At 37.8% G+C, this 27,459-nt stretch overlaps 2 protein-coding genes across 13 annotated transcripts in view; one reads left to right on the top strand and one right to left on the bottom strand.

The window, feature by feature from the left end:
• Positions 1-5,328: 5,328 nt before the first annotated feature.
• On the bottom strand, positions 5,329-25,236 carry FCF1 (FCF1 rRNA-processing protein). Of its 5 annotated transcripts, XR_010405272.1 has the most exons (9): positions 25,101-25,236; positions 24,727-24,794; positions 23,004-23,075; positions 22,254-22,402; positions 15,692-15,764; positions 11,235-11,322; positions 9,957-10,051; positions 7,828-7,923; positions 5,329-5,434 (listed from the first exon to the last, which is right to left on the bottom strand). XR_010405272.1 is itself a non-coding variant. In XM_064571361.1 (8 exons), exons 1-8 carry the CDS (start codon positions 25,101-25,103, stop codon positions 7,887-7,889), a joined length of 585 nt encoding a protein of 194 aa, XP_064427431.1. In that variant the 5' UTR covers positions 25,104-25,236; the 3' UTR covers positions 5,329-7,886. The 5 variants fall into 5 exon arrangements, 4 of the variants coding, with proteins under 4 accessions (XP_064427431.1, XP_045757195.1, XP_045757196.1 ...); XM_064571361.1 differs by having other exon boundaries at positions 5,329-7,923; XM_045901239.3 differs by lacking the exons at positions 5,329-5,434; positions 7,828-7,923 and adding an exon at positions 8,977-9,246.
• Positions 25,218-27,459, top strand: part of AREL1 (apoptosis resistant E3 ubiquitin protein ligase 1) — a 68,228-nt gene continuing 65,986 nt past the window's right edge. For 6 of the 8 annotated variants that reach the window (XR_010405269.1, XR_010405270.1, XM_064571360.1 and 3 more), the window contains exon 1: positions 25,219-25,357. The gene's annotated coding sequence lies outside the window, so the exon portion shown is untranslated. Of the gene's footprint in view, positions 25,358-27,459 lie in introns of all 8 variants that reach the window. The other 2 variants (XM_064571358.1, XM_064571357.1) reach the window with 2 other exon arrangements.

The raw sequence follows: 27,459 nt of genomic DNA, 5'->3' as shown, positions 1-27,459 counted from the left end.
TCTGCCTTTGGCTCAGGTCATGATCCCAGGGTCCTGGGATCGAGTCCCACATCAGGCTCCCTGCTCAGTGGGGAGCCTGCTTCTCCCTCTGTCTGCTGCTCCCCCCTGCTTGTGCTCTCTCTCTCTGACAAATAAGTAAATAAAATCTTCAAAAATAAAAAAATAAAAATCAGTATGTATCAACATGTTGTACACCTTAAATTCATACACTGTGTATCAAATATAGTTAAAAAAATCAATGTGATAATCCATAACTGTCATTATTAATTTTGATGATTAAACTGTCTCAAATGTGGCCAGCATGAGCCTTTTCAAGCTGGTTCCTATTTCTTTTCATAGGTCCCCATCAGTTTTTGAGCACTTCTTTTCATTTTTCTATAATTAAAAAAATTCCTAATCATGGAGAAAGACCAAGATGCTGACATCATAGGCTCCTGAACTTCCCTCCTCCCGTGGACACACAGAATGTACACACAAAGCAATTGCCTCAGAGAAATTCAGAAACTAGCTGAGTGACTACTATACATCAGGCAAAGGAGAAATACTCACCTCACAAAGGGTAGGAAGGGCTGAGACATACTGTCATCATGAAGCTCATCCTCAGCATAGCACCAAATTGGGAGGGAACCCCCAAGTCCCATCTTCTTCCTGAGGAGTGAAGGGTTTGGACTACACATCTAGTGCCTCAACTTTTAAGGCTTCCACACCAGGGATGGGTTCCCAAAACACCTAGCTCTGAAAGCCAACAGGGCTTATGTCCACAGGCCTGTATCAAACAAAGAAGCAGTTCTTAATGGGAATGGGACTTCCTTTGATAGTTAAACTTTCATTTCAGACTGTGTATTGCTTTGATCTTATATCTATTTTTTTTATTGTACTAAAAACCACATCACATTAAATTTATCATCTTTATCATTTTTAGGTGTACAGCTTGTGAGTGTTAAGTATATTTACATTGTTGTGCAACAGATCTCTACAACTTTTTCATCTTGCACAACAAACTCTATATCCATTGAACACTAATGTCCCCTACCCCCCTCTCTTCTGCACCTGGCAACCATGTTTCTACTCTGTCTCTGACTTTAGCTTAATTTAGATACTTGATGAGTGCAATTATACAGTATTTGTCCTTTTGTGACTGGCTTATTTTGCTTAGAATGTTTGATATTTATCCATGTTGTAGAATGTAACAGGATTTCCCTCTTTTTAAAATCTGCATAATAGTCTGTTGTGCAAATATACCACATTTTCTTTATCCATTCATCCATCAATGGATACTTCGGTTGCTCCCACCTCTTGCTTATTGTGAATAATGCTGTAATGAACATGGGTGCGCAAGTATCTCTTTGAGATCCTGCTTTGAATTCTATTGGATATACACACACAAGTGGGATTGCCAGATCACATGGTAATTCTATTTTTGATTTTTTTGAGAAACCACTATACTGTTTTCCATAGTGGTCGTACCATTTTACATTCCCACCAACAGTGAAAGTGTTCCAATTAATTGCATATTGACTGCATCCTTGCCAGCACTTATTTTCTGTTCTTTTGAATAGTGGCCATCCTAATGGATGTGAGGTGGTATCTCACCATGGTTTTAATTTGCACCTTGCTTATGATTAGTGATGTTGAGCATCTTTTCATGTGCTTATTGGTTATCTGTGTATCTTTTCCAGATAATTGTCTACTCAAGTCTTTTTGCCCATTTTTAAATTGGGTTGTTTGGTTTTTTGTTGTTGAGTTGTAGAAATTCCTTATAATTCTTCAAAAATAAAAAAATTTTAATCCCTTGTCAGATGTATGATCTCTAAATATTTTCTCCCATTCCAAAGTTGGCCTTTTCACTCCATTGATTGTTTCCCTTGAAAGAAGGAACTGTTTAAATTTGATGTGGTTCCATTTTTCTATTTTTGCTTTTGTTGCCTGTGCTTTTAATGTCATATCCAAGAAATCATTGCCGAATCCAATATCCTCAAGTTTCCCCCCATGTTCTTTTAGTTTTAGGTCTTATGTTTTGGTCTTTAATCTACTTTGAGTTAATTTTTTTATGATGTAGGAGTCATTTTTCCTTCTTTTGCATGTGCATATCCAGTTTTCCCCAGTACCATCTGTTGAAGAGACTGTCCTTTTCCCATTGTGCAGTCTTAGCACCCTTGTCACAAATCATTTGGCATTATATGCAAGTGTTTATTTCTGGGCTTTCTATTCTGTTCCATTGGCCTGTAGCTCTGTCTTTATGTCAGTACAACACTGTCCTGATTACTATTGCTTTGTAGTGTGTTTTGAAATCAGGAATTGTGAGGTCTCCAACTTTGTTCTTATTTTTCAAGATTGTTTTGGCTATTTGGGATCCCTTGGGATTCCATATGAATTTTAGCATTTTTTTACTATTTCTGCAAACAAATATCATTGGGATTTTGATAAAAATTGCACTTAATCTGTAGATTGCTTTGGGCAATATGAACATTTTAATGATACTGAGTCTTCCAATCCAAGAACAAAAGGATGTCTTTCTATTTCTTTGTATCTTCCCTGATTCTTTTAGTAACATTTTGTAATTTTCAGTGTACAAGTCTTTCACCTCCTTAGTTAAGTTTACTCCTAAGTATTTTATCCTTTTTGATGTTATAGTAAACTGGGATTGTTTTCTTAATTTCTGTTTTTGAATCGATCATTGTTAGTATACTGAGGTGCAACTAATTTTTCTATGTTGATTTTATGTCCTGAAACTTTGCTGAAATATTAATTCGTTCTAACATGTTTACAAGTGGTTTCTTTGGTACACCTGAAACTAATATTACACTGTATGTTAACTGGAATTACAATAAAAACTTTTAAAAAATGGTTTCTTTAGGGCTTTCTACATATAAGATCACATCATCTGTGAACAGAGAGAATTTTTACTTCTTCATTTCCTATTTGGATGCCTTTTATTTCTTTTTCTTGTCTAATTATTCTAACCCAGACTTTTTAGCATGTGCTTTACCAGTTGATACAGGCTAAGTTATGCTACAGTAATAAAAACAAACAAAAAGCCAACCAAATCTCATAGCTTAAAATAACAAATGCTTATTTATCATTCACTCCAATATTCCCATCATTAGGCTGGGATCCAGGCAAAGCAAGTTTCCATCTTTGTTTTCATGACTGTCAAGAAAAAACAAAGGGGGCAAAGCTAATCACACAATGACTTTTAAAGTGTCTGCCTAGAAATGAGTATGTCATCTTCACTCACATTGCCACACCTAACTTCAAAGCTGGTGGGGAAGAGCAGTCCTACCCTGGGTCCATAAAACAGAGAGTTGGAAATATTTGCTGAACAGCACAAATCAACTGCTACACTCCACCCTTTTAGTTACCAAATATTGAGCTCACTTTCTCACTTTCCTTACCAGAGACCAACCCCCCTCCCCCACAGAGACATCCTCAAAATCTTGTCCAGTCATGACATCATGCTCAAAGTCCAGGAGATCTAGGTAAAGCATATGTATATGTAGTATATCATTATGTACTATATTTAGTAGTATCATTATCAGGAGGTGTGGCTTTTTGTGATCTGAAGACCTATGCACCAAGAGGGCAAATTATCTGCCCTCCTATACCAAATACACAATTGCTGGAACAGGAACAGGACAACCACAGTGAACACTCTCACTCAGAAAAAGAAAGAAAAAAGAGCACATAGAAATGACTGGTTTCCAGCAATTCTGTCTACAAGATAAGCCACACAAGGTCACCTCGGTTTCGGGATAAGGAATTCACAAAAAAGGCTAAAAATAAAAGGATAGCCAAAGATATATAAGGCAAATGCATTACAAAAAAGAAAAAAGAAAGAGAACGCAGAGATCCTGTTCTTAGCATCAGAAAAAATAGAATTCAGGCCCAAATGCATTAAATGAGACAAAATGGATACAATATAATGCTAAAGGCTACAATTCACAAGAAATATATCAGTTATGAGAACCCACGCACAAAATAACACAGTAGCAACTTTCATCAAGTGGAAACTTTAAGAAGTACAAGGGGAAATAAACAAAACATACTAATATTAGGAAACTAATGCATTCCTCTCAGCTTGAGACAGATCAAAGAGTCAAAGTAAGAAGATACAGAAGACCTAAACAATCAAGTAGATCTTATGGATAAATATCAAAACTTTTACCCTGATAATATCCTGATAATAGAGACTGTACCTCCTTTCCAAGTGTACATGGACTGTTCATAAAATTGATGTTATGCCACTAAAAAACCCTCTATATTTTCCATATTGCATATTCAAACAGCATATTTTTTATCTTTTCCCATCTTTTAATTTACCTAAGTATAAGCTATGCACAACAAAATGCACTCATTTTGTGTACATGTCAATGCATTTTGACAAATCAATATATCCAAGTAACCATCACAACAATAGAAATACAGAACATTTCCATAACACCCCCAAATTCCTTTGTATCTGTACAGCCAAACTGCCATCCCCACCTCAGGTAATTAATGATTTACCATCACTATAGATTAGTCTTTTCTAGAGTCTCATATAAATGGAATCATATAGTATGTATTTTTTTGTGTCTGGCCTCTTTTGCTCAACTTGATGATTTTAAGATTCATCTATGTTGCTGTATCCGTTCTTTTCTTTTGTTGCTAAATAGTATTCAATTGTGTGAATGCACCACAATTTATCCATTTACTTCTCCATAGATACTTGGGTTGTTTCCAGTTTTTATCTTTTATGAATAAAGATAATATAAACACTGGTGTACAAGTCTTTGTGTGAATATTGTTTTCATTTCTCTTGGACAGATTTCCTAGGAGTAGAATTACTGGGTTGTGCAGTAAGTGTATTTTCCTATCATGTCCAACTGTTCTGTGTCATTTTGTTTTAGGCGTGTTTTGTAATATCACACAGTCATAAAATTTAAAAAATATCCAACCTGTGCAGTTGTCTTCTTTTTTTTTTTTTTAAGATTTTATTTATTTATTTGAGAGAGGGGGAGAGAGAGAACACACGAGAGGGGGAAGAGGCAGAGGCAGAGGGAGAAGCAGACTCCCCGCTGAGCAGGGACCCTGATGTGGGACATGATCCCAGGACTCCTGGATTATGACCTGGGCCGAAGGCAGACGCTTAACCGACTGAGCCACCCAGGCACCCCTGTGCACTTGTCTTTTAATAAGAAAACTTATTTAGTCACATTCATCATGACTACTGTGCATTTGAACCTTTCTCTACCATCTTACTTTATGTTTTCTATTTACCATTATTTCTTCTTCCCTCCCCTCTTCTGCATTTTTTTTCTCTTTCCTTTTTCGATTTACAGATAGCAAAATATGCAAATCTCCAGTGATGCAGTTCATTGGGTTTTGACAAAACCTGTTTTGTTTTTTTGAGTTTTTTTTTTAATGATTGAGTTCCCGTTTTCATTTCTTCTCTCTGTTGGTTGAGAAGACATATATCTTACATTAGTTAGGATTAAGTTTGACTATGCAATCTAAGTAAAAACCAGGTTGGCTTTTCCAAGGTATTGGCAGATATGATCACTCAGTTTCAAAGCATACATTACCTAACAGCTCTCCCACAGAAAAAGAGAACAACTCTCCAGTAAAAGCTCTGGTTAAGACTATTTGGCTTGAGTTTGATCTCCCAGGTTTGAAATAATCGCAATGGCAAAGGGAATAAGAATATTCTGATTGGTCTAACCAGGAAGATGAAACATCCATATTATGTGCTGGGGTAGGAGTGAGCCACAATCCAGTCCTATAACAATGGTTTTCTTTAAGAGGAATACTGTTAGCAGAGAAGGGAGGGTAGGAAAAGAATTATTTTCAGACCTTTTACTACCCATATATGTATATTACCATGTAAACAGTTGTATAATTTTGTGGTTTAAAAAAAAGTAAAACAGGTATCACACCATATCTAATTGTTCTACGAGTTGCTTCTTTTTAACATTAGGTCAAGTAAGTAACATAGCTCTGATTATTATTAATTGTGGTAAAATATACATAAAATTTACCATTTTAGCCATTTTTAAGTGTATATAGTTCAATATCGTTAAGTACATTTACAGTGTTGTGCGACCAATCTCCACAAATCTTTTTGTCTTGGAAAACTGAAGCTCCATCCTCATTAAACTCCCCATTCCCCGCTCCCTCCAGCCCCTGGGAACCACCTTTCTACCTTTTCTCTATGAATTCAGTTATTGTAGGTACTTCATAAGTGGAATCATAGTATTTATCTTCTGGTCTTATTTCACTTACTCAAGGGTCATCTGTGTTGGAGCATGTGTCAGAATTTCCTTCCTTCTTAAGGTTGCATAGTATTCCATTGTTTGTATATACCAATTTTGGTTATTCGTTCATCTATTGATGGACACCTGGACTGCTTCCACCTCTTGGCTATTGTGAATAATGCTGCTGTGAATATAGATGTGCAAATATCTCTTTAAGATCCTGAGTCGATTCTTTTGTATATACTCAGGAGTGGAATTGCCAGATCATATGGTAATTCTATTTTTAATTCTTCCAGGAATCGCCATACTGTCTTCTCTAGTGACTGTACCATTTTACATTTCCAACAGTGCACAACAGTTCCAATTTCTCCATATCCTTGTCAATACTCATTATTTATTTATTCTTAATAGTAGCCATCTGAATAGGTATGCAGTGGTATCTCATTGTGATTCTGATTTGCATTTCCCTAATGATTAGTGATAGTAAGCATCTTTTTATGTGCTTGTTGGTCATCTGTATATCTTCTTCAGAGAACCATCTATTCAAGTCTTTTGCCCATTTTTAAATCTACTTCTTTTCAAATGCTCGTGACATTCCACAGTATAGCTGACCCTTGAACAATATCGATTTGAACTGCATGGGTCCACTTATACATGGATTTTTTTTTATAGAGTATTAGAAATATTAGAAATATTTGCTCTTCCTTATGATTTTCTTTTTTAAATCTTTTTTTTTTTAAAGATTTTATTTTTATTTATTTGAGAGAGAGAGAATGAGAGACAGAGAGCATGAGAGGGAGGAGGGTCAGAGGGAGAAGCAGACTCCCTGCTGAGCAGGGAGCCCAATGCAGGACTCGATCCCGGGACTCCAGGATCATGACCTGAGCCGAAGGCAGTCGCTTAACCAACTGAGCCACCCAGGCGCCCTCCTTATGATTTTCTTAACCTTTTCTCTAGCTTATGTTATTATGAGAATACAGTGTATAATACATGTAACATGCAAAATATGCATTAATTGTTTATGCTACCACTATGGCTTCCAATCATGAGTAGGTTATTAGTAAGTTTTTGGGGAGTCAAAAGTTATACTCAGATTTTCAACTGTGTGGGGCATCAGTCCCCCAACCCTTGCATTGTTCAAGGGTTAACTGTAGAGATGTAACATAGTTAAGATTCTTTTGATGGGAATTTACATTCTTCTCAATTTTCCTCTATTATAAACAGTGGTGAAATAAGACGCTTCTAGATGCTTCCTTGTTCCCATGTGTGAATGTTTCTTTACACATTTATATTGTACTTATGTGCTTACGTCACACTAATCATGCATATTAAAGAAAATCACCTGTATAATACCTATAAATAACCCAAAAATAGAACTGGGCTCCTTGGGTATCTGTAATTTTTATTTTAATGTCTCTTGCCAAACTTCTGTCTAAAACGGTTATATCTATCTGCACTCTTCTCAGCACTGCATGACCACTCACTTCTTCATACCCTTGTTATATATATTGGAAGATCTTTTGGTCAGCCACTTGTCTTAATTTGGGGGGGCTGCCTTGCACAGAATCTGTAATTTTAATATAGTCACACTTACCAATCTTTTCTTTTATGGCTTTTACATTCTCCATCTTATTTAAGAATTCTGTCCAAAGATTATAGGCATTCTGTGTTTTTTCTAAGACTTCCATAGCTTAAAAAAAAAAGTTCAGATCTTTGATCCACTTGAAATGTATTCTTATGAAGGATATGAAGTAGGAATACAAAAACTTTTTTCAGATGGATAGCCAACTCCCCATTATGATACTATAATAATCACTGACATTTACTGAACAATAATTAAATTGTGTCATGTACTATTCGGTTTCATTCCATCTTACCAGGTTTGTTTTGAGAATTAGACAACACATTTTAAAGAGGGAGCAAGGAAGGCACCAAATGGTTACGTACTATGCCCAACTCATACAGATAGTAACTGGTGGAATCAGGATTCTAACCCCACTAAGAATTACTCCACACTATTTGGCCTTAAAATTTCCTTTTCCCACAGATTTGAAATACTGTCTTGATAATATACCAACTTGCCATAAATATATCGATCTGTTTACGGACTTTCTATTCTACTTCAATGATCTATCTGTCTATTCTTACACTACCTTGTGACCATTTAAAATATCTGATCTTGTTATTCACCTTAATTAAAATTTTAATAAGCTCCTATTGACCTCACAATCAAGTCCAAACCCTTTAGTATGTCATATAAGGCCCCCTCCCAGCCATCTCCTACCCCTGGAGTCTCAGATGTGGGTACGATCTCTTTCTCCTATGTTCTAGTTAGAAAAACCTTCTAGTAGTTGTATGCGCAGGCCAAGCAATCATTCCATGTTAACATCCATGTCTCCGTGCTTTTGTTCATATGCTTCCTATGCCTCATTTTCTTTACTTCATATACTGGGCAAGCACTTACTCATTTTTAAAGATTAACTCAAATATTACTACCTCTAGCCTTCCCTCCCTCCCCATTCTAACCAAGTAGAAAGAAATCATTCTTTTCTCACATACAGGTCTATTCCCTCATACTTTTAACCTGGCACCATTATATGACTATATTTATTCATATATATGTTTCTCTTTTCCCCTATAATAATACGAATGTCTTCAGGGCAGGACCCTACCTTATTAAGTACCTAGCATAACCTTAATAAGTATTTGTTGAGTAAATCAATATAAAACAACCACCATCAAATTATATGAGCAATCATCTGATTTATAAAAAGATGCAACAATATTTAAAATGATACAAAATATCAATTTCAAAACATCAAAAAGTGAGTGTTTTTAACCATAGTCAGCTCATAACAGAGCAAATGGGTAAGAAGAATAATTCATGCTACAGCATACTGCTAATACGAACAGGCAACAGAAAAAGTTGGTAAAGGAAGGCAGAGGAACTCTATCTTTTAAGAATTAGAACCGAGGGGCTCCATAATCATCTGGCATCCGCTCAATGTTGTACCTGATCAGGACAAAAAATTAACACTGGTAAGAAAGGTGGGTCCAGAACCCACCTAAAAACCCATCCTTTACTGACTGCAACACTTTCACCTCCCCACTATGAATCCTTTTTTGTCAGTGGGAACATTTTAAAGGGATATCATAATGAATGATTTACAACAAAATGCTGACTTTAATATCTTTATTCTTCAAAGTCAGAAAGTTAACAAGTGAGGGAGCCAGGCACTAAGTCCAGGTAAGCCCAACTCCTCCCACTATATTGTGTTCTTCCCAGGTTGAAAAGTGAGACAGTAATAGACTGAGCACTAACATGGAAACATCCAAGCAGGATAAAGATCAGTTTTTGGTTTTTTTTTTAAATAAGCTTTTAGTTTCCCAGATAAGGTGCTGATCACATATACTAGGCTTTCAAAAAAAAAAGATATTTCTGGCCAAAAAGATTAGCTTAATTTCAAATACTGCTTTGTATTTAGAGCTACACATCTCTATTTCTTCTAGTAATCTTACTGTAGCATGGGAATGTCTGCCTCATTCCCAAATTGTAGTTTTATCTTTTGCCCTTGTTCTTGTTACTTTGTCTCATTTCTTCAAATATAACTATGTGAGCCTTTGATATAACAATTGCTTTCAAATCTTCCTATAACCTGACCTCATTTTTAATTGATATCAGCTATATACTTTTAATCACTTCCCCCAAGAGACAGTTCTCACCTATGGTTAGAAATGTACATGATGGGAACTCCAGGGATCTTCCGGATCCTTCGCTTAAGGTCCCGGTCAACTGTGGCCACAATGTAACACTTGTGCTGTAAGAGACACCATTGAGTGTTCACACATTGAGTCTACTTAGTGATACTGAATAATGGTACACTGGCTAATCTAGAGAATTACTCATTTTCACAGTAATTAGTGAAGGAAAGGTTATAACAATTTGTTGAGTACCTACTATGATCTAGGAGTTCATATTTATAAAACACATAACAAGTTGCCAAGGGGGAATGTAGCTCTAAGAATCTTAAGGGGGAGAAGATAGAAAAATTATTTAAAAGCTGCAAATTGTTTTTTGTCTCGTAAGTGGAAGGGACTTTCACATTTAGGGCAGATGATTTCTTGGTTTGGGGAAATACCCCAAAAGACTCAATGCAAAGGCAGAGTAAATGCCTTAGACCGGAGGGCACACTTTTGCCTTTCCTGGAGCCTCTGGGCTTGGGCCTACTCTGACAGCTCCTAGGGGTGGAGGCAGGCTACTTCCTCAGCCATGAAGCCAGAATGGATCGCCAGGACAAGTCTGAGCCTAGGAGTTCTGAAAGCAGTACCATTTAGCTGCCAGCTGTATTATATTTTACTTCCATCATACCCCAATCTCCCATTCAATTTTGAAAAGAGTTGTAGCCTGGTGTCAGCTGTGCTGTGGGAAGTTAAGGCAAATGCTGTCTCCACCCATGGGATGGAGTGGCTAAAGGGATGGCAGTGTGGTCACCAGATGAAGATGATTATCCCCAGCAGAGGAGGCTCCAGTAAGGGCAATCAATGGCAGAAGTTCTTGTGGTGCTTGACAAGGAGGCCAGAACAGAAGAATCAAAAACCTAGTTATTCCAGGTACTTGTAAGACAGCATCCTGGGATACTCAGATGTAAGTGAGAAACACTTGCTTAGGCATGGTGGAGAGGAACAAAATTCCTGCATGGGGGGAATAATGGAAATGGATGATTTCTGATTCACAGGGAGGTGAAACCTGATATTATATGTACACTCACTCACTTAAAGCATTTTATAGAGATGATTGGCGGAATAAAGAAATCAGTAAGTGCCCCAAATCACATACCCAATTAAATGCAGGTGCTGAGATTTGAAATCCATATCTCCTCCCCAAGCCTGTGATTTTCCCATTACAGTTAGAGTATACATTTCCAGTCCACTTCCTCAAGTAAATAAGGGCACCTATGCTTCCTGTGAAGCACAAAGTCAACATTTAAAAACTGATGATACCTGAGTTACTCTCTGTACTAAGCAGTCATCTGCATAGGTTCCTTTGTGTGTGCATGGTAATCGTTCAAATCTTGGATCCTTGGCAATCCTAAAGGGTTACAAAACTGGATTAACAACAATTCAGGCAATTGGATAACTTTCTGACTCTTTATCTGTGAAATAAGAGTGACTTGATCTATGTAGAGATTTTAAGGCACCTCTCACCTCCTGCAACTTATCTTCTAATTGGAAAGACAACTGAGAGAAGCTGGTGTGCCTTAGGTCATGTAATCTTCACAGAACTTTGAATTACATTTCCATTTTACAAACGAGGAAGCAGATTCAGAGAGATTAATTAACTTGTTCTAAGTACACAGGTGGGAAAAGCCAGGATTCAAAACCAAACAATTTTAACCTAACCATTTCACTTTTAGAAGCTGTCTTACACAAATGTGCAAGAATATAGGCACAAGGATGGCCACTACAGAACACTTTATAATAGTGAAAAACTGCAGATAGTCTGAATATCCATCAGCAAGGTAAAAATTAAATATATTTTGATGCCCACCCTGTTTAAAAAAAAAAAAAAAAGCATGAGATACAGCTATCTGTACCAACATGGAAGGCTTGCTGAATAAACAAACTCAAAAAAATTCAAACTGTTGAATAAAAAAAGTCATTGAACAATATACATATATGATTCAATTAAGGAAATACAAATCTCTTTCATTGTCTTTCTCTACACTTGCATTTGCTTAGAAAAAAGGTCTGGAAAAACATACTAATTATACACTAACCCTTCTCAGTTGTTACCATTAGGGTGGAAGAATGGACAAAGTGTGAATATGCCGGGGGACTTCTACTTTTTATTGTATATACATGTTTACCTTGTTTGCCATAAATAAATCAAACATGTTATTTTCATACAAATTTGAAAAAAGAAAAACCCCAAGTCTGTGATTCCCAGAACCATGTTCTTCCTATTACATAATGACGAGTCACAAACTGAATAAAACTACAAGGCAGCACATAGGTACCAAGTGCAAGAAAAATATTCCATATTGCAGTAGTTCAGAGCTAAGTCACTGTGAATTTGGTATACTTAAAAAAAATTATATGGAGGGGCACCTGGGTGGCTCAGTTGGTTGGGCGACTGCCTTCGGCTCAGGTCATGATCCTGGAGTCCCAGGATCGAGTCCCGCATCGGGCTCCCTGCTCGGCGGGGAGTCTGCTTCTCCCTCTGACCCTCCCCCTCTCATGCTCTCTCTCTCTCTCAAATAAATAAAATCTTAAAAAAAAAAATTATATGGAGATTAAATAAAATAAAGACGAAAGAATATTCCATGCAAAGTGAGGGCAGGCATGTTCCAAACAGGGCACCAACCATCTATAAAATGGTTCATTGGTGTTCAGGGAGGAGCAAGCACATCTCTGGTAGGGAAAGAGTGTTTGTGCAGAGGAGAGTGAAACAGGGCTGGGAAGACAGAACTTTCTGCAGTGATATTGCCAAATTGCTCTCCAAAGTTGACTGTCCACTTTACATCCTTATCTGTTGAATATGAGAATTCCCACTGGTCCCCAGTCCCAACTATTCATGGCATTGTTAAGTAGACTTTTCAATTCTTGCCAATCTGCTGGGCATGAAATGATATCTCCTTGTGAATTTAAGGATTTTGTCTTTTTCTTATGGATTTGTAGTTTTTTATGTATTTTGAAAATAAACCCTTTGTTGATTATATGCATTACTAGTATCTTCTATCTGTGACTTATTGTTTTGCTTTGTTTATGCTGTCTTTTGTTATAAAGTAGTATTCAATTTTTTTTTTTAAAGATTTTATTTATTTATTTGACAGAGAGAGAGCGCAAGAGAGCACAAACAGGGGGAGGGTCAGAGGTAGAGGGAGAAGCAGACTCCCTGCTAAGTAGGGAGCCCTATACGGGGCTCGATCCCAGAATCCTGAGATCATACCTGAGCCCAAGGCAGATGCTTAACTGACTGAAGCTACCCAGGTGTCCCAGTATTCGATTTCAATATAGTCAGATTGATTAGTTTTCCATTATGGTTTGGACTTCTTCAGAAAGCCCTGCCCACTCCAAAATCACTAAGATAGTCTCTATATTTTCTATAAAAGTCTAGATACTTAATCTACCTGGAACTGATTTTTGTGAAAGAGGTAAGAATCCAGTTTTGTTTCTTTCCACAGTGATAATCAATATTTTAATAGTTTATCACTTTCCCATTCAGCTAAACAGTGCTACCACTCTTATACATTGGGTTCCTATTTTTCTTTGCCTTTAAAAAAACTAGCTTTATTAGGTATAAATGAAGTATAATAAAATTCACTGATAGTATGTGTAAAATTTGACGAGTTTTGACAAATTTATATATCCATGTCCCTATCTCCATAATTGAGATATAGAACATTCCTGTCACTACAAAAAGTTCCTTGTGTCCCTTTGCAGTTAATCCACTTTTCTCATGCTCAGCTCCAGTTAACCACTATGTTCTATTAGTCTAGTTTTGCCTTTTCTGGAATTTCATATAAATGGAATCACACTTCTGGAGTGATGGAAATGTTCTATTTCATGACTATGATGGTGGTTCCATAACTGTACACATTTGCCTAGCCCAGCAAATTATACAATTAAACTTGGTGAATTTTACAGTATGCAATTTATAACTCTAAAAGGTGACACACAAAGAGACGCACAAATTCACTGGTACATCTTGGACCTTGACTGAATCTTTTACCCATGCATGATTTTGTAATATTATTCATTGATCATTTGGAAAATACCAACTCATTGAATCACACAAATCTTCCCAAATATTAACACATTTCATTATACAATACCAAAAAAATCATACTCAGTATCTTCACTGGTCTCAACAGAAAGGTCTTTAGTATTGGGAATGTGATAAGCTCATGATTTTTCAAAACTCTAATTTTCAGTGCTCGCTTAAGCAGCACATATACTCAAAACTCCAATTTTCACTTGAAAGCTTGAATTTTATCATTGGCAACTAATACCGTTAAGTTGTTTTCCTTGAAGTAACAGATTCACTGCATTAATTTTTGAGAAACTATCTGCAAAATATAGTCTGAAAAATCAGTGTTTGTCAGTTATTCTTCACATAAAAATGATATTCCATGAAAAAGCAGCTGGTTTGGCTCACAACTCAAACAAGCACAAATGCTCTTCACTAAGGCAAGCTTGACTCTTGGGTATGCAACAGAAATGCTGTAGGTATATTTTACACTTCATCACAAGGAATACCGACGTGTACTCTAGGGTCGAAATTTAACAAAGTCAACAAATTCTACTGCTTCATCAAGGATATTCTTAAGGGACTCTGTTTTGGGGCTTTTTTTTTTGAAGATTTTATTTATTTGACAGAGAGAGACACAGTGAGAGAGGGAACACAAGCAGGGGGAGTGGGAGAGGGAGAAGCAGGCTCCCCTCTGAGCAGGGAGCCCAACGCAGGGCTCAGTCCCAGGACCCTGAGATCATGACCTGAGCCAAAGGCAGACGCTTAACAACTGAGCCACCCAGGTGCCCCTAAGATTTTATTTTTTTAAGTAATCTCTAAAACACCCAATTTAGGGCTCAAATTTATAATCCTGAGATCAAAAGTTGCATGCTCTACCGACTGAGCCACCTGAGCACCCCTGCATTGTTTTTGTTTTTTGTTTTTAACTGCCAGTGAGTGGCAGTGAAGAATACGAAGTCTACTAACATTATTTGGGTCCACTGTCTTGATTGGTACTAAGGCACCAGCATTTCTGCCATCAGTATAAATGTCAGCACAGTGACAAAGACAACGTCTTGATATTATTATGAAAATAGTTTTGTTAAGCTCCCTGCAAAGATCTCCGGACTCCTACGGGTCAATGGACCATACTTTGGGAACCACTACTTTTAATTCAAGTGTACTTTCTAGAGTAAGCTCAAAACTCAGAATGTGGATCCTTTAAGTGTGAGATTCTAAAAGAGATATCTAGATAACTAATAAAAAGACACTTTCTAATTGGAAATCTAGAGGAACTTAAAAGGAGGTCTACAAGACCAATATGACTACCTAACTTCATTCACAAAACTTCAGCTTAGGGGTGCCTAGGTGGCTCAGTCGGTTAAGTGTCTGACTTCAGCTCAGGTCATGATCTTGGGCTCCTGGGATAGAGCCCCAGGGACCAGCCAGCTTCCTGCTCAGGGGGGAGCCTGCTTCTCCCTCTCCTCTGCCCACTGCCGCCCCCCCTCCACCCCGGCTCATGCTCTCTCTCACATAAATAAATAAAATCTTTAAAAAAAAAATTTCAGCTTAAAATTCTTTAACCTTCAAATGTTTGCTTTCTTGATCATAAATAGTTAACTAGTTTTTTATATTTAAACTAATTATCCAAGAAATCACACAGCAAATAGATGAAGGAGGATCAAAAGAATCTTCAGTATAACAATCTAGACTAGCTCCTTCCTACCTTAGAGCCACTCGATACTTTTGCCCCAGTTTCTCAATTTCAGCCATCACACAGTCAGTTATACAAGGGATACCTGCCAGGAAAAAAAAAAATACATATTAATAACAGAACTTGTAAAGAAACTTTGGTTTTACTCTCTGAATTATATCCCATTGAGAGTCTTTAAAAGACCCATGAGGCTTCTGGAATGACAGAATAACACACTGAACCATGAGAACTAGAGGTGAATAAAATCCCTTTTGATGAGGAGACTAGAGAACCAAATGGTCCCAACCCCACACTACAGATTCATAAAGTGTCATGAATGTGCCTGGGGGAAAAAAATTAAGCTAGATCCCTATCATTCTTTTTATATTAAAATAAATTCTAGATGGAAAAAAATTTAAATATGAACCAAAAGAAACCATGCAATTAATCAGAAAATGTAAATTTGATCACATAAAAACAAAACATTTCTGTTTGACAGCTATCAAAGTCATATTAAAATACAAATAAACTAGGAAAAATATTTCTACACATTCATCAAAGGGCGAATTTCTTTAACATACAAAGAGCTTGTAATGATAGCTTAAGTTATGTGCTATTTGCCAGACACTGGGCGAAGCACTTTATGAGGATAGCTCACTTCATATTCAGAATAATTCCTATCAGGTAGCATTGTTATTATTATCATCCCCATTTTATAGATCAGGAACCTAAGGCACAAAGAAATAAGTAGAAGCAAATGGTGAAGCCGAGATGTGAACGGAGACAGTCAGGCTATAGACTTTTTTTGTTTGTTTTTTTAATTTCATTTTATTATGTTATGTTAATCACCATACATCATTAGTTTTTGATGTAGTGTTCCATGATTCATTATTTGCGTATAACACCCAGTGCTCCATTCAATATGTGCCCTCTTTAATACCCATCACCAGGCTAACCCATCCCCCCACCCCCCTCCCCTCTAGAACCCTTTGTTTCTCAGAGTCCATAGTATAGACTGGATTCTTAACCACACGCTACATTTCAGTTCATACACTTCAGGTCATAGAGGAAGACACACAATGGTCAATGAGCATAAGGGTGCTCAATCTCACTCCTAATTAAAGAGCTATAAATTGAAACAGTATTTCATTTTCTACCTATTAGAGCGGCAAAGATTAAACAAGGAAAATACCCAATACTGAGGAAACAGGTATTCTCACACTAAGTAGGTGTAAAAATGTGTATCACTATTTTAGGGCAATTTTGCAATACCTTTTAAAATAAGAAAATATACATACCCCTTGATATTGCAATACAGCTTCTGGAAATGTATCCTAAAGAATTACTCTACCCTAACAGAGACATATTCACATAGATATTCACTACAACAGCCTTATTTATAATAAGGTAAAAACTACAAGTAGGGCGCCTGGGTGGCTCAGGTGGTTAAGCGACTGCCTTCGGCTCAGGTCATGATCCTGGAGTCCCTGGATCGAGTCCCGCATTGGGCTCCCTGCTCAGCAGGGAGTCTGCTTCTCCCTCTGACCCTCCCGACCCTCCCCCCTCTCATGCTCTCTCTCTCTCAAATAAATAAATAAAATCTTTAAAAAAAAAAAAAAAACAAAACTGCAAGTAATCCAAAATATCTAATAGGATATCGACCTTTAAAAATCATATAAATACTATGTAAACTAAAAAAAAGAATGAGGTCCACTATATATACTGACACAGCAAAACGTTCAAGATATATTTGTTCAAGGGGCACCTGGGTGGCTCAGCTGGTTAAATGTCTGCCTTTGGCTCAGGTCCTGGGATGGAGCCCTACGTTAGGCTCCCTGCTCAGCAGGAGTCTGCTTCTCCTTCCTTCTGCTCTCCCATCCCCCACCCCAGCTCGTGTGTGCACACGCTCTCTCTCTCTCAAATAAATAAAAAACCGTTAAAAAAAAAGATATATTTGTTATTTGTTCAATGTAAAAAGTAAGAAAAAATGGATGAGTAATCTAGCCACACAATGGAATATTATTTGGTAATGAAAAGAAGTATGTACTGATACATGCTTTAACACAGACAAGCCTTGAAAACATGCTAAATGGAAGAGGACAAAACATTATATGATCTCACTTTAATGAAATGTCCAAAATAGGCAAATCTATAGAGACAGACTGCAAATTAGTGGTTGTCTAGGGAGGGAAATGGGAAAGGTTGGGGATGATGGTTAAGGGGTTCAGAGTTTCTCTTTGGATAATAAAATATTCTAAAATTGACTTTGAATATGCTAAAAGCCATTGAATCATACACTTTAAATGGTATGTGAATTATATCTTAGAGCTGTTAAAAAACGCACAAAGACATATAGTAAATAATCTATGATCCATTTTCATTAATAAAATAAACAAAAATAACCTATAATTCACAGAGATTGTATACGAAGTTTTAGAGGGGCACCTGGGTGGCTCAGTCAGTTAAGGATCTAACCCTAGATTTCAGCTCAGGCCTTGATCTCAGGATCGTGAGTTCAAGTCCCGCAATGGGCTCCGCAATGGGCTCCACGCTGGCTGTGGAGCCTATTAAAAAAACATAAAAAATAAATAAAATAAAAATAAAAACTGTCCCCCTCTGAGGAAAGGCATTATAGGGAGCTTTAATGTTTTTATGCTAGATTTTTTTTTTACAAGTACAGAAATATTTTTGAATGTGGACAAAGTTAAATTTTAAACTAAGTACAATGTCCAGAAGAAAAAGCAGTTGTAAAATGGAGATATGAAATCAGTAAGATCAGACAGTCATGGAATCAGAGGGCATTACACACCTTAAGAGGATCAATTTCAGAGCCATGTAGCAGTAAAGCAAGCAAGGGCTTGCATCTGGAGCAGGAAAGTAGGCCCAGGAAGAGGACTATCAAGAAAGGGAAGGTAACAGGGAAGAGCACTCATGGGCAGAAAAGAAAGCTGATGGAAAGCTAACTATCCTCCCTTGTTGGACTATCAGGCAGAAATGGGACCAGGAGCTATGAAAAGGTCAAAGGGGCATCTTTAAGGGAAGAGGAAGATAAAGGTCTTCCTTCAGGCATAAAGGCAAGTGAGGAAAAATTAAATAGCTAGAGCTTAAAAACAGTTAAGGAATCTCCTAGGTAACTGAATTTGTACTATACTTGAATGTTTGTTTCTTCAACTTTTCCTTTGAGGTATTATGTTACATAGAAGATTACAGAAAGTGGTATTTTCCTTAATAAGTTTTTATTTATTATTATTAATTTTTTTTTTTAGAGAGAGAGGGGTGGAGAGGGAGAGAGAGAATCTTAAGCAGGTTCCACGTCCAGCATGGATCCCAAAACCAGGTTCGATCTCACAACCCTGAGATCATGACCTGAGCCAAAATCAAGAGTTGACGCTTAACTGCCTGAGCCACCAGTCAAGTTTGAAGTGCCCCAGTAAGTTTGTTTTCAAAAAAGGCACAGTGAGACTTCAACAAATGGTGTTGGGAAAATTGGACAGCCACATGCAGAAGAATGAAACTGGACCATTTCCTTACACCACACACAAAAATAGACTCAAAATGGATGAAAGACCTAAATGTGAGACAGGAATCCATCAAAATCCTAGAGAACACAGGCACCAACCTCTTCGACCTCAGCTGCAGCAACTTCTTCCTAGAAACATTGCCAAAGGCAAGGGAAGCAAGGGCAAAAATGAACTATTGGGACTTCATCAAGATAAAAAGCTTTTGCAAAGCAAAGGAAACAGTCAACAAAACCAAAAGACAACCGACAGAATGGGAGAAGTATTTGCAAATGACATATCAGATAAAGGGCTAGTATCCAAAATCTATAAAGTACTTAACAAACTCAACACCCAAAGAACAAATAATCCAATCAAGAAATGGGCAGAAGACATGAATAGATATTTTTCCAAAGAAGACATCCAAATGGCCAATAGACACATGAAAAAGTGCTCAACATCACCCGGCATCAGGGAAATCCAAATCAAACCTCAACGAGATACCACCTCACACCAGTCAGAATGGCTAAATTAACAAGTCAGGAAACGACAGATATTGGCGAGGATGCGGAGAAAGGGGAACCCTCCTAGGCTGTTGGTAGGAATGCAAGTTGGTGCAGCCACTCTGGAAAACAGTATGGAGGTTCCTCAAAAAGTTGAAAATAGAGCTACCCTATGACCCACCAACTGCACTACTGGGTATTTATCCCAAAGATATATCCGAAGGGGTATATGCACCCCAATGTTTCCAGCAGCAATGTCCACAATAGCCAAACTGTGGAAAGAGCCAAGATGTCCATCAACAGATGAATGGATAAAGAAGATGTGGTATATATATACAATGGAATATTATGCAGCCATCAAAAAAAAAAAACCCAAAACCAAAATCTTGCCATTTGCAACAATGTGGATGGAACCAGAGGGTATTTTGCTAAGCGAAATAAGTCAATCAGAGAAAGACAAGCATCATATGATCTCACTGATACGAGGAATTCTTAATCTCAGGAAACAAACTGAGGTGGGGGTGGGAGGGATGGGGTGGCTGGGTGATAGACACTGGGGAGGGTATGTGCTATGGTGAGCGCTGTGAATTGTGTAAGACTGAGAAATCACAGACTTGTACCTCTGAAACAGATAATACATTATATGTTAAAAAAAAAAAACCAAGTAGATAGTAGGATGGGAAAAATGAAGGAGAGTGGGAATCGGAGGGGGAGATGAACCATGAGAGACTATGGACTCTGAGAAACAAACTGAGGATTTTAAGAGGGGAGGAGAGTGGGGGGATGAGTTAGCCTGGTGATGCGTATTAAGGAGGGCATGTTCTGCATGGAGCACTGGGTGTTATATGCGAACAATGAATCATGGAACACTACATCAAAAAAAAAAAAAAAGAAAAGGCACAGTGAGAGCATTTAGCTGTACACATTATAGCTGTACTCCAAGGTATCCATATCTAGAAAAAGCACTCCTCTAGGACGAAAGCTTTCCTAAATGGTCACCATTTAGATAATAGTGATGGAACTATAGAGTCAAGGAAACAATTCACCTTCAAAGGGCCATGCCTGAACCCTCCATTGATTTTATTTATAAGTAGGTCACAGCATTCCTAGATAAGCAGCTAGCACACTTTACTTATAGTTATAAAAAAGACCATGGGAATACAAAAAGTCTACCAAAGTTTAGTGTCTTCCCTCATCCAAGACCACCCTAGTCCGCTCTCACAGGCAGGTAGGGCCCCCAGTTCAGGTTATTCTTTATTATTCCTACAAGCTTAAAACAATTAAAGTATTACATATACATAGCTTAAAAAGAAATATGGAAAAGTCTGTATGAAAAAATTACTGTTCCTTGATCCTTTCCCACCCACCAATTCTGATCCTTACAGACCACTATTTTACTTCATTAGCTGTTTTTCTCATTTGGTGGTTACCTTCATATATTGATATAATAAACTTATACACTTTTATATTTATTAATTTTATGGCATTTAAAGAATTTAGGTCTCTTACTCATCACATTTCTTAGCCCATCTTCCAAACTTACTAGTTTCAATAAATCAATAAACAACATTTACGTTATTATCATTCTATAAATGTTCATTAGATAGCATCCTTTAAAAATTAAAGGACGTGCAAATTTTTTCCTTTGATTTATTCTTTTTTTTTTTTTTTTTAAAGATTTTATTTATTTGACAGAGAGAGACACAGCAAGAGAGGGAACACAAGCAGGGGGAGTGGGAGAGGGAGAAGCAGGCTTCCCGTGGAGCTGGGAGCCCGATGCGGGGCTCGATCCCAGGACCCTCGGACCATGACCTGAGCGGAAGGCAGGCGCTTAACGACTGAGCCACCCAGGCGCCCCTCCTTTGATTTATTCTTTATGGCAAGGTATAAGTCTAGTTTTCATTTGTACCTTTAACTAGATGATTGGAAAAAATATAAATGTAAATCCACCACAAAATGCAACAGATCTCATTATTAGGAAGTGATTCCCTTGCACATGGCCTAGATTTTCTTCTTCTTACTCATGGTAGTGAAGGAAGATCACTTGAAGGAGGGGACACCCAAACACAAGAGAAAGCTACTAATGGTAAACTGCATACCTAGGTGGAAATAAACTATGTCTGGTCCTTTGTGGTGCAAATAAACACCAAATTGAATAAACTTAAGAGCTGTTAACCAGCATCACTTCTAGTTCTGTGACCATAAATAGCAAAATATCTTATTTAGCTTTTCTACAATGGAGTGGAATGGAAAATGTTTCCTCCTTAATGTAAAACAATTCTGAAAAATGTAATAAATTTTCATTTACCCAGAATTTTAAAATCCAGAATTCTAAAACAAAAAATGCCCACCCCATGTTCAAAATTGATGTCCACAACATTAAAGCAGGCTAAGTGTGTTCTGATTGTGAGGTTTAATTACTACCAGTCACGTCTGCATTATATTTCAATTCACCGAAAATGGTCATTGCCACAGTGAGCAAATTAAATGACCAGAAATCCAACTAACTAGGACCCCACTCCCCTCTTTTCATGTATTTGGATAATTATAATTACTCTGTACAAATGACATGAAATGCAAAAGTATGATACTCACACTTGGCATACAGACAGTCCATCATTGACTGTACTAAGTCAAGTTTCGCTTTAATGGAAAAGTTGATAAAGTTGGTATCAACCAGGATGTGGTAAGGTGGGCCCAGCTGTGTGTTATATTGGAAGAATAAGCAGGAAGGATGTTGGGGGCTGAAGGAAGAAGATACAAAACACAAAGTAATGTCTACATTGATACTTTGATATCAACAATGCAAATGAAGTTCTGCTTCGAACTGTTTGCTATAGATTAAGCTCCTTTTTCCTTATTCATTGGAAATAAATCCTAATAAATCCTGTGACGAAATATCCATTACCAATCTAGGGCAAAATGAGATAATAAAGAAAATATGATAAGGTTTCATAAAATTAGGTGTATTTATTTAAAAGGAATGACCTTTATCCTGAAATTTTGTCCTTACTATTTTTGGTGAAACATTCTTTCATCAAATGCTGATCTGTTAAACAGTGACAACTGTTTCTTTTGAAAGATCTTGGCAAAGAAGAAAAATTAATAATTCTAGATCTAATCCCTAAGATTTTAGGGGAAATTTCACTGCTTCATGAAATCCAAAAACTTTCGAACTACTGGAATGGATACATGTTCACTAATATCACTTTCATTTGCATAGTTGTGCCAGACTTACAGATGGCTTACAAAACAGCTTAGGGAAAGCCCGGATTTCTAAGATTTCTATGGTTCTAAAAATCTCTTCTACATTTAAAGGAAAACTTGAAATTTTTGATTACTCACACTTCTCTTTCCTTGAGTGCACTGGGATCTTTCTTTTCTTTCTTTTTAGGTTTTAATCTGTCCTTCTCTTTACTAGGAAAAAAGAAAGTAAATTAAATGCAAAAGAAAAAAATCAATGCAGTTATAATCTCATTCAACATGTAAAGTTTCTTTCTTCCTTCTTTTTTTTGCTTACAGAGGAAATCCTATTTTGTGATTTTTTCATGTTAATATCCATAGCACAGATAATTAAGTGGGAAGTAGGCTGAAAGTAACTAATCAGTTAAACATAATGAAATTTAAGAATCTCTAGCCAATAATCCATAAAAATTATTAATGGGGGGGACGCCTGGGTGGCTCATTCAGTTGAGCATCTGTCTTCAGGTCAGGTCATGATCCCAGGGTCCTAGGATTGAGTCCCACATTGGGCTCCCTGCTCAGTGGGGAGTCTGCTTCTCCCTCTGCCTGCTGCTCCCCTGCTTGTGCTCTCTCTGACAAATAAACAAAATCTAAAAAAAAAAATTGTTAATGGGTAAATAAAAGTTATACTATCATTTCTTTGTCAGAAGCTCTTTGTATCAAGGATCAAAATCCACTTCAATGCGGTGAAAAAACAGGCTGACATTTATCTTCTGAAGACTCAAATGTTCCAACAGTAGGGAGGAAAAAGCTTCCCCCATATGCCTCTTAAAAAAGGCTAAAATGTTGGTTAAGCAACTGCCTTCGGCTCAGGTCATGATCCTGGAGTCCCGGGATCGAGTCCCGCATCGGGCTCCCTGCTCGGCAGGAAGCCTGCTTCTCCCTCTGACCCTCCCCCCTCTCATGTACTCTCTCTCATTCTCGCTCTCTCAAATAAATAAATAAATCTTAAAAAAAAAAAAAGGATAAAATGTAAAAATACATACACAAAATTTAACCCTTAACTGGAAATAAAATATTATCAATGAGGCAAGTTCCCTAAAAATTACATAATACATACATACTAAAGGCTGAGAATACAATTTAGTAACTCTGAAGGCCATTCCTTTGTTCTAAGGTTATTAAACACAATGAAGACCAGTCTTTTTTCTTTTCTCTCTTTCCTTTCCTTCCTTCCTTTCTAAAGTAAGCTCTAGGCCCAAGGTGGGGCTTGCACTCCCCACCCTAGATCAACAGTCTGATGCTCTACTGACTGAGCCAGCCAGGTGCCCCAAGACCAGTCCTTATTTCCTAACTTTGTTCTTCACTGAAGCAGGGAAGCTTACAACAGGGAATGTCATTTCACTTTCCCACAGTGGTTTAGAGTCTTTGGATAAAATGGAGACATCTAGGTGTCTTCCCATTCTTTCTTTTAAAAGTAAGTGGCAGGTGCTGGAGCCACAAGACAAACATGGTCTCTGACCTCACCGTCTTTCAACAATTTCAACATTTTTTTCCCCTGGGGAATATAAGAAGTGTAATGGCAAAAACACAAAGATATTCCTACCTACCAAACTCCTAGGAGGCTTAAATGTGATATTGTAGATAAAATATATAAAAACGGTGGAAGAGAGCGAACACTTCAGTAATGTTTAATTTCCATCCCCTTCTCCAGAGTAATCGCTCAGCATCTAAGTGGCTGTTACACACTTGCCTACTATCCTATGCTATATAAAACCAAGACACAATAATTTTTAACGTAAACACAAAATAATGACAAAACTTTACTACTTGATGCCCTCTTAACTCTTATATCTTTGGGAATAGATTGATTCCAGATACTCACAGCCTCTGATCTCGGAGACTAAGCATTCGCTTCATGGTGGCATACTTTCTTGCTTTCTTTTGCTTCCCCTTGAAACAGAAATTTTAGAGTTAAAAGAATTGGAAATACATCGTATCTTCTTGAGTTCTTTCTCTTGTTTTGTCCACTCCCTTCCCTTCTTCCCTCAAATACCCAGCACCTCTTTGTGCCCCAAACTGGTCCTCCTGTCCCCACTCACTAGAGCATAGCAGGCAACGCTCGAGCAGTTCAAGAACTACAATCAGAACGAAAACAATTAAGGGTAATACAGAGGAAATTTGGCCAACGGCTGATCGGCTCAATCTGCTCCCCTAAAATGTGGTCTTACAAAATCACTTCTCAAACCCTCCTCTCACCATGTTCACGCCGTGCTCTTGTTTCTTCCGGAATCACGAACCGCGCGACACTTCTGCGTCATCCAAATACTGCTTCCTGCAAAGGCTGGCCCGGAAGCGGAAGCCGCTTTGGGAAACGGAAAAGCTTGGAGCCGGTTCCCAGCTGGAGCCGAGATCCGTATTGGGGTCTCGGGGGGGAGGGTCTTGGGCCAGGCTTGCGACGGGTGCTGCCGCCGCCGCTCCCGGCAGCAGAGCTGGGACTCCGCCGCGCTGCTCGGGTAACGTTTCTCTCCCCTGCCTCTCTAGCCCGGGGCAGTGCAACGAGGACCTCCCTGCACCAGAGGTCCAGAGAGGCAGGACAGGGGTAGGGGGAACGGAATTCTGGGTTTTCCAGTAGTCTAGGGAAACACATTCTCCTCATCCCTCAGCGCTGAGGTGTCAGGTCTCTAGGGTGCAATTGGGAGGTTCTATTACCTACTCAGTTCTCCTACCTGACATGGGTGCTTCGTGCAACTAGGTGGATGATTCTCACGATTCTCTCGAGTAAATGCCGTGTATTCGTCTCGGTGCAGAGAGGGATGAATCATCGTTTGAGGGCCTTCTTTAGACCATCTCTAGAAAACTGGGGCATAAGCTTGCATATGTTACTAGTTATCAAGCCAGGAAAATGGTGGGGGAATAATTGACATTTATTGGGAAGCCTTGGTGTGTCACCCTTAATGGAAAAGGGACGGTTTTTGAGAATAAGAAGAGAAAGAGAACTTTCATTTTTTTGAGTAGCTTCTGTGTACTTCGGTGGTTCTTAGCCTTTCAGAGATCAGGTACCCCTTGAAGGTTTGTGGACAGCCAGAGACGATTCTTAAAAAAAAAAAAAAAAAAAGAATGGGTACATACAACATTTGTCATACAATTGATGAGACTCAGAGACTCTGAAGCCCATCCGTGGACACTCAGTGTCTGTGAACGTAGGGTTAAGAACCCCTATCTTGTATACTGTACTTGGCACTTTAATTATATTATCTTCTTTGGCCTTCACAGTAACTTAAGTGTCCTCCTTTTACATTTAGGGAAGCTTAGGCTTGACTTTGTTCAGGGGTTTGTTCGGGTTTGATTTGATTCCAAAGCCTGTACTTACTGCACAAAACTATCCTAGTGTTTGAAATCCAAAAAGGTTATTACATTTAAAAAAAAAAGCTGACCTAAAACATGCATTGGTTAACATGAACTTTGGAGTCTGACTAATGGAATTAAACTCCTGCTCTGCCTCTTACTAGCTGTATGACATTGTGTGAATTAATCTGTCTGTACTTCAGTTGGTTCATCTGTAAAGTGGAAATAATCTTAATAGTACCTGTCTTTTTTTTTTTTTTTTTTAAGATTTTATTTATTTATTCATGAGAGACAGAGAGAAAGAGAGGGAGAAGCAGGCTCCCAAGGAGCGGGAAGCCCGATGCGGGACTCGATCCCAGGACCCTGGGATCATGACCTGAGCCGAAGGCAGACGCTTAACCATCTGAGCCACCCAGGCACCCTTAATAGTACCTGTCTTATAGGGATGTTATCAGGACTAAATGAATAAGAATGTGAAGTCCCTAGAACAGTGCCCACCACAAATAAACCCTATTAAAGAATTTTTTATTGTTGTGTGTCTTTCAACATGTGGGGGCATTTGAATTTTATGCCAATTGTATTTTAATATAGTTGCTCTATTTTGGAATTTGAATGTGTTGATATCTCCAAGAACCTTATAAAGTTTTCAGTTCTTGAAAAGCTAAGTTGCAGGGTGACTTCTCAAGTTGACTTGTGTATAGACACATTTTTATTCCTTCTCCTTTTTCTTTTTGGCTTGCAGGCATTTAGATAGCTTTGTAGTTCACATTATCTGACCTCGTAGGCTTTGAGTTTTTTATGTTGAAACAGTTTTATTATTGAACCATCTACAGATAACGTATGTGCCTTCTGCTTTACCCCATTTGCGGTCACTAGAAGTTCCTAATCTTTTTGAGACAGCTTGCGTGCAAGTTGCATTCATGGCTAGAGCTGAGAGCTACCACTTTTTCGATGCATTAGAACCTCTTGGTGATTAGGCAATAACCTTTTTAAGTAAACATGACCAGTTGTTTATTTTAAACATTGGATGCTGACCAGTATTACAGGTAGGGTCAGAGGGAAAATTGCATATAATTAAATAGTTATCCGCATTTAAATTCAGCCGTTGACAGAAGAACACTCTCCTGCTAATGTGTACCATGAATTTTGGAATCCATGAACAATAGTAAATTTTTTAAAAAACAAGTAATTTGGAATAACTATTCTGAGAGTTTTCTTGTTTCCTTGTTTGTTAATACTTGAGAGGGAAATAAATTAGTGTAGAAACACT

Source organism: Mirounga angustirostris, unplaced genomic scaffold, assembly GCF_029215605.1.
Source record: "Mirounga angustirostris isolate CCGP_5_RB_7025 unplaced genomic scaffold, mMirAng1.0.hap1 SCAF_9, whole genome shotgun sequence".
NCBI classification, from domain to species: Eukaryota; Metazoa; Chordata; class Mammalia; order Carnivora; family Phocidae; genus Mirounga; species Mirounga angustirostris.
Note: the sequence above shows the minus strand (reverse complement) of the source record. Positions and strands in the feature narration are given on the sequence as shown.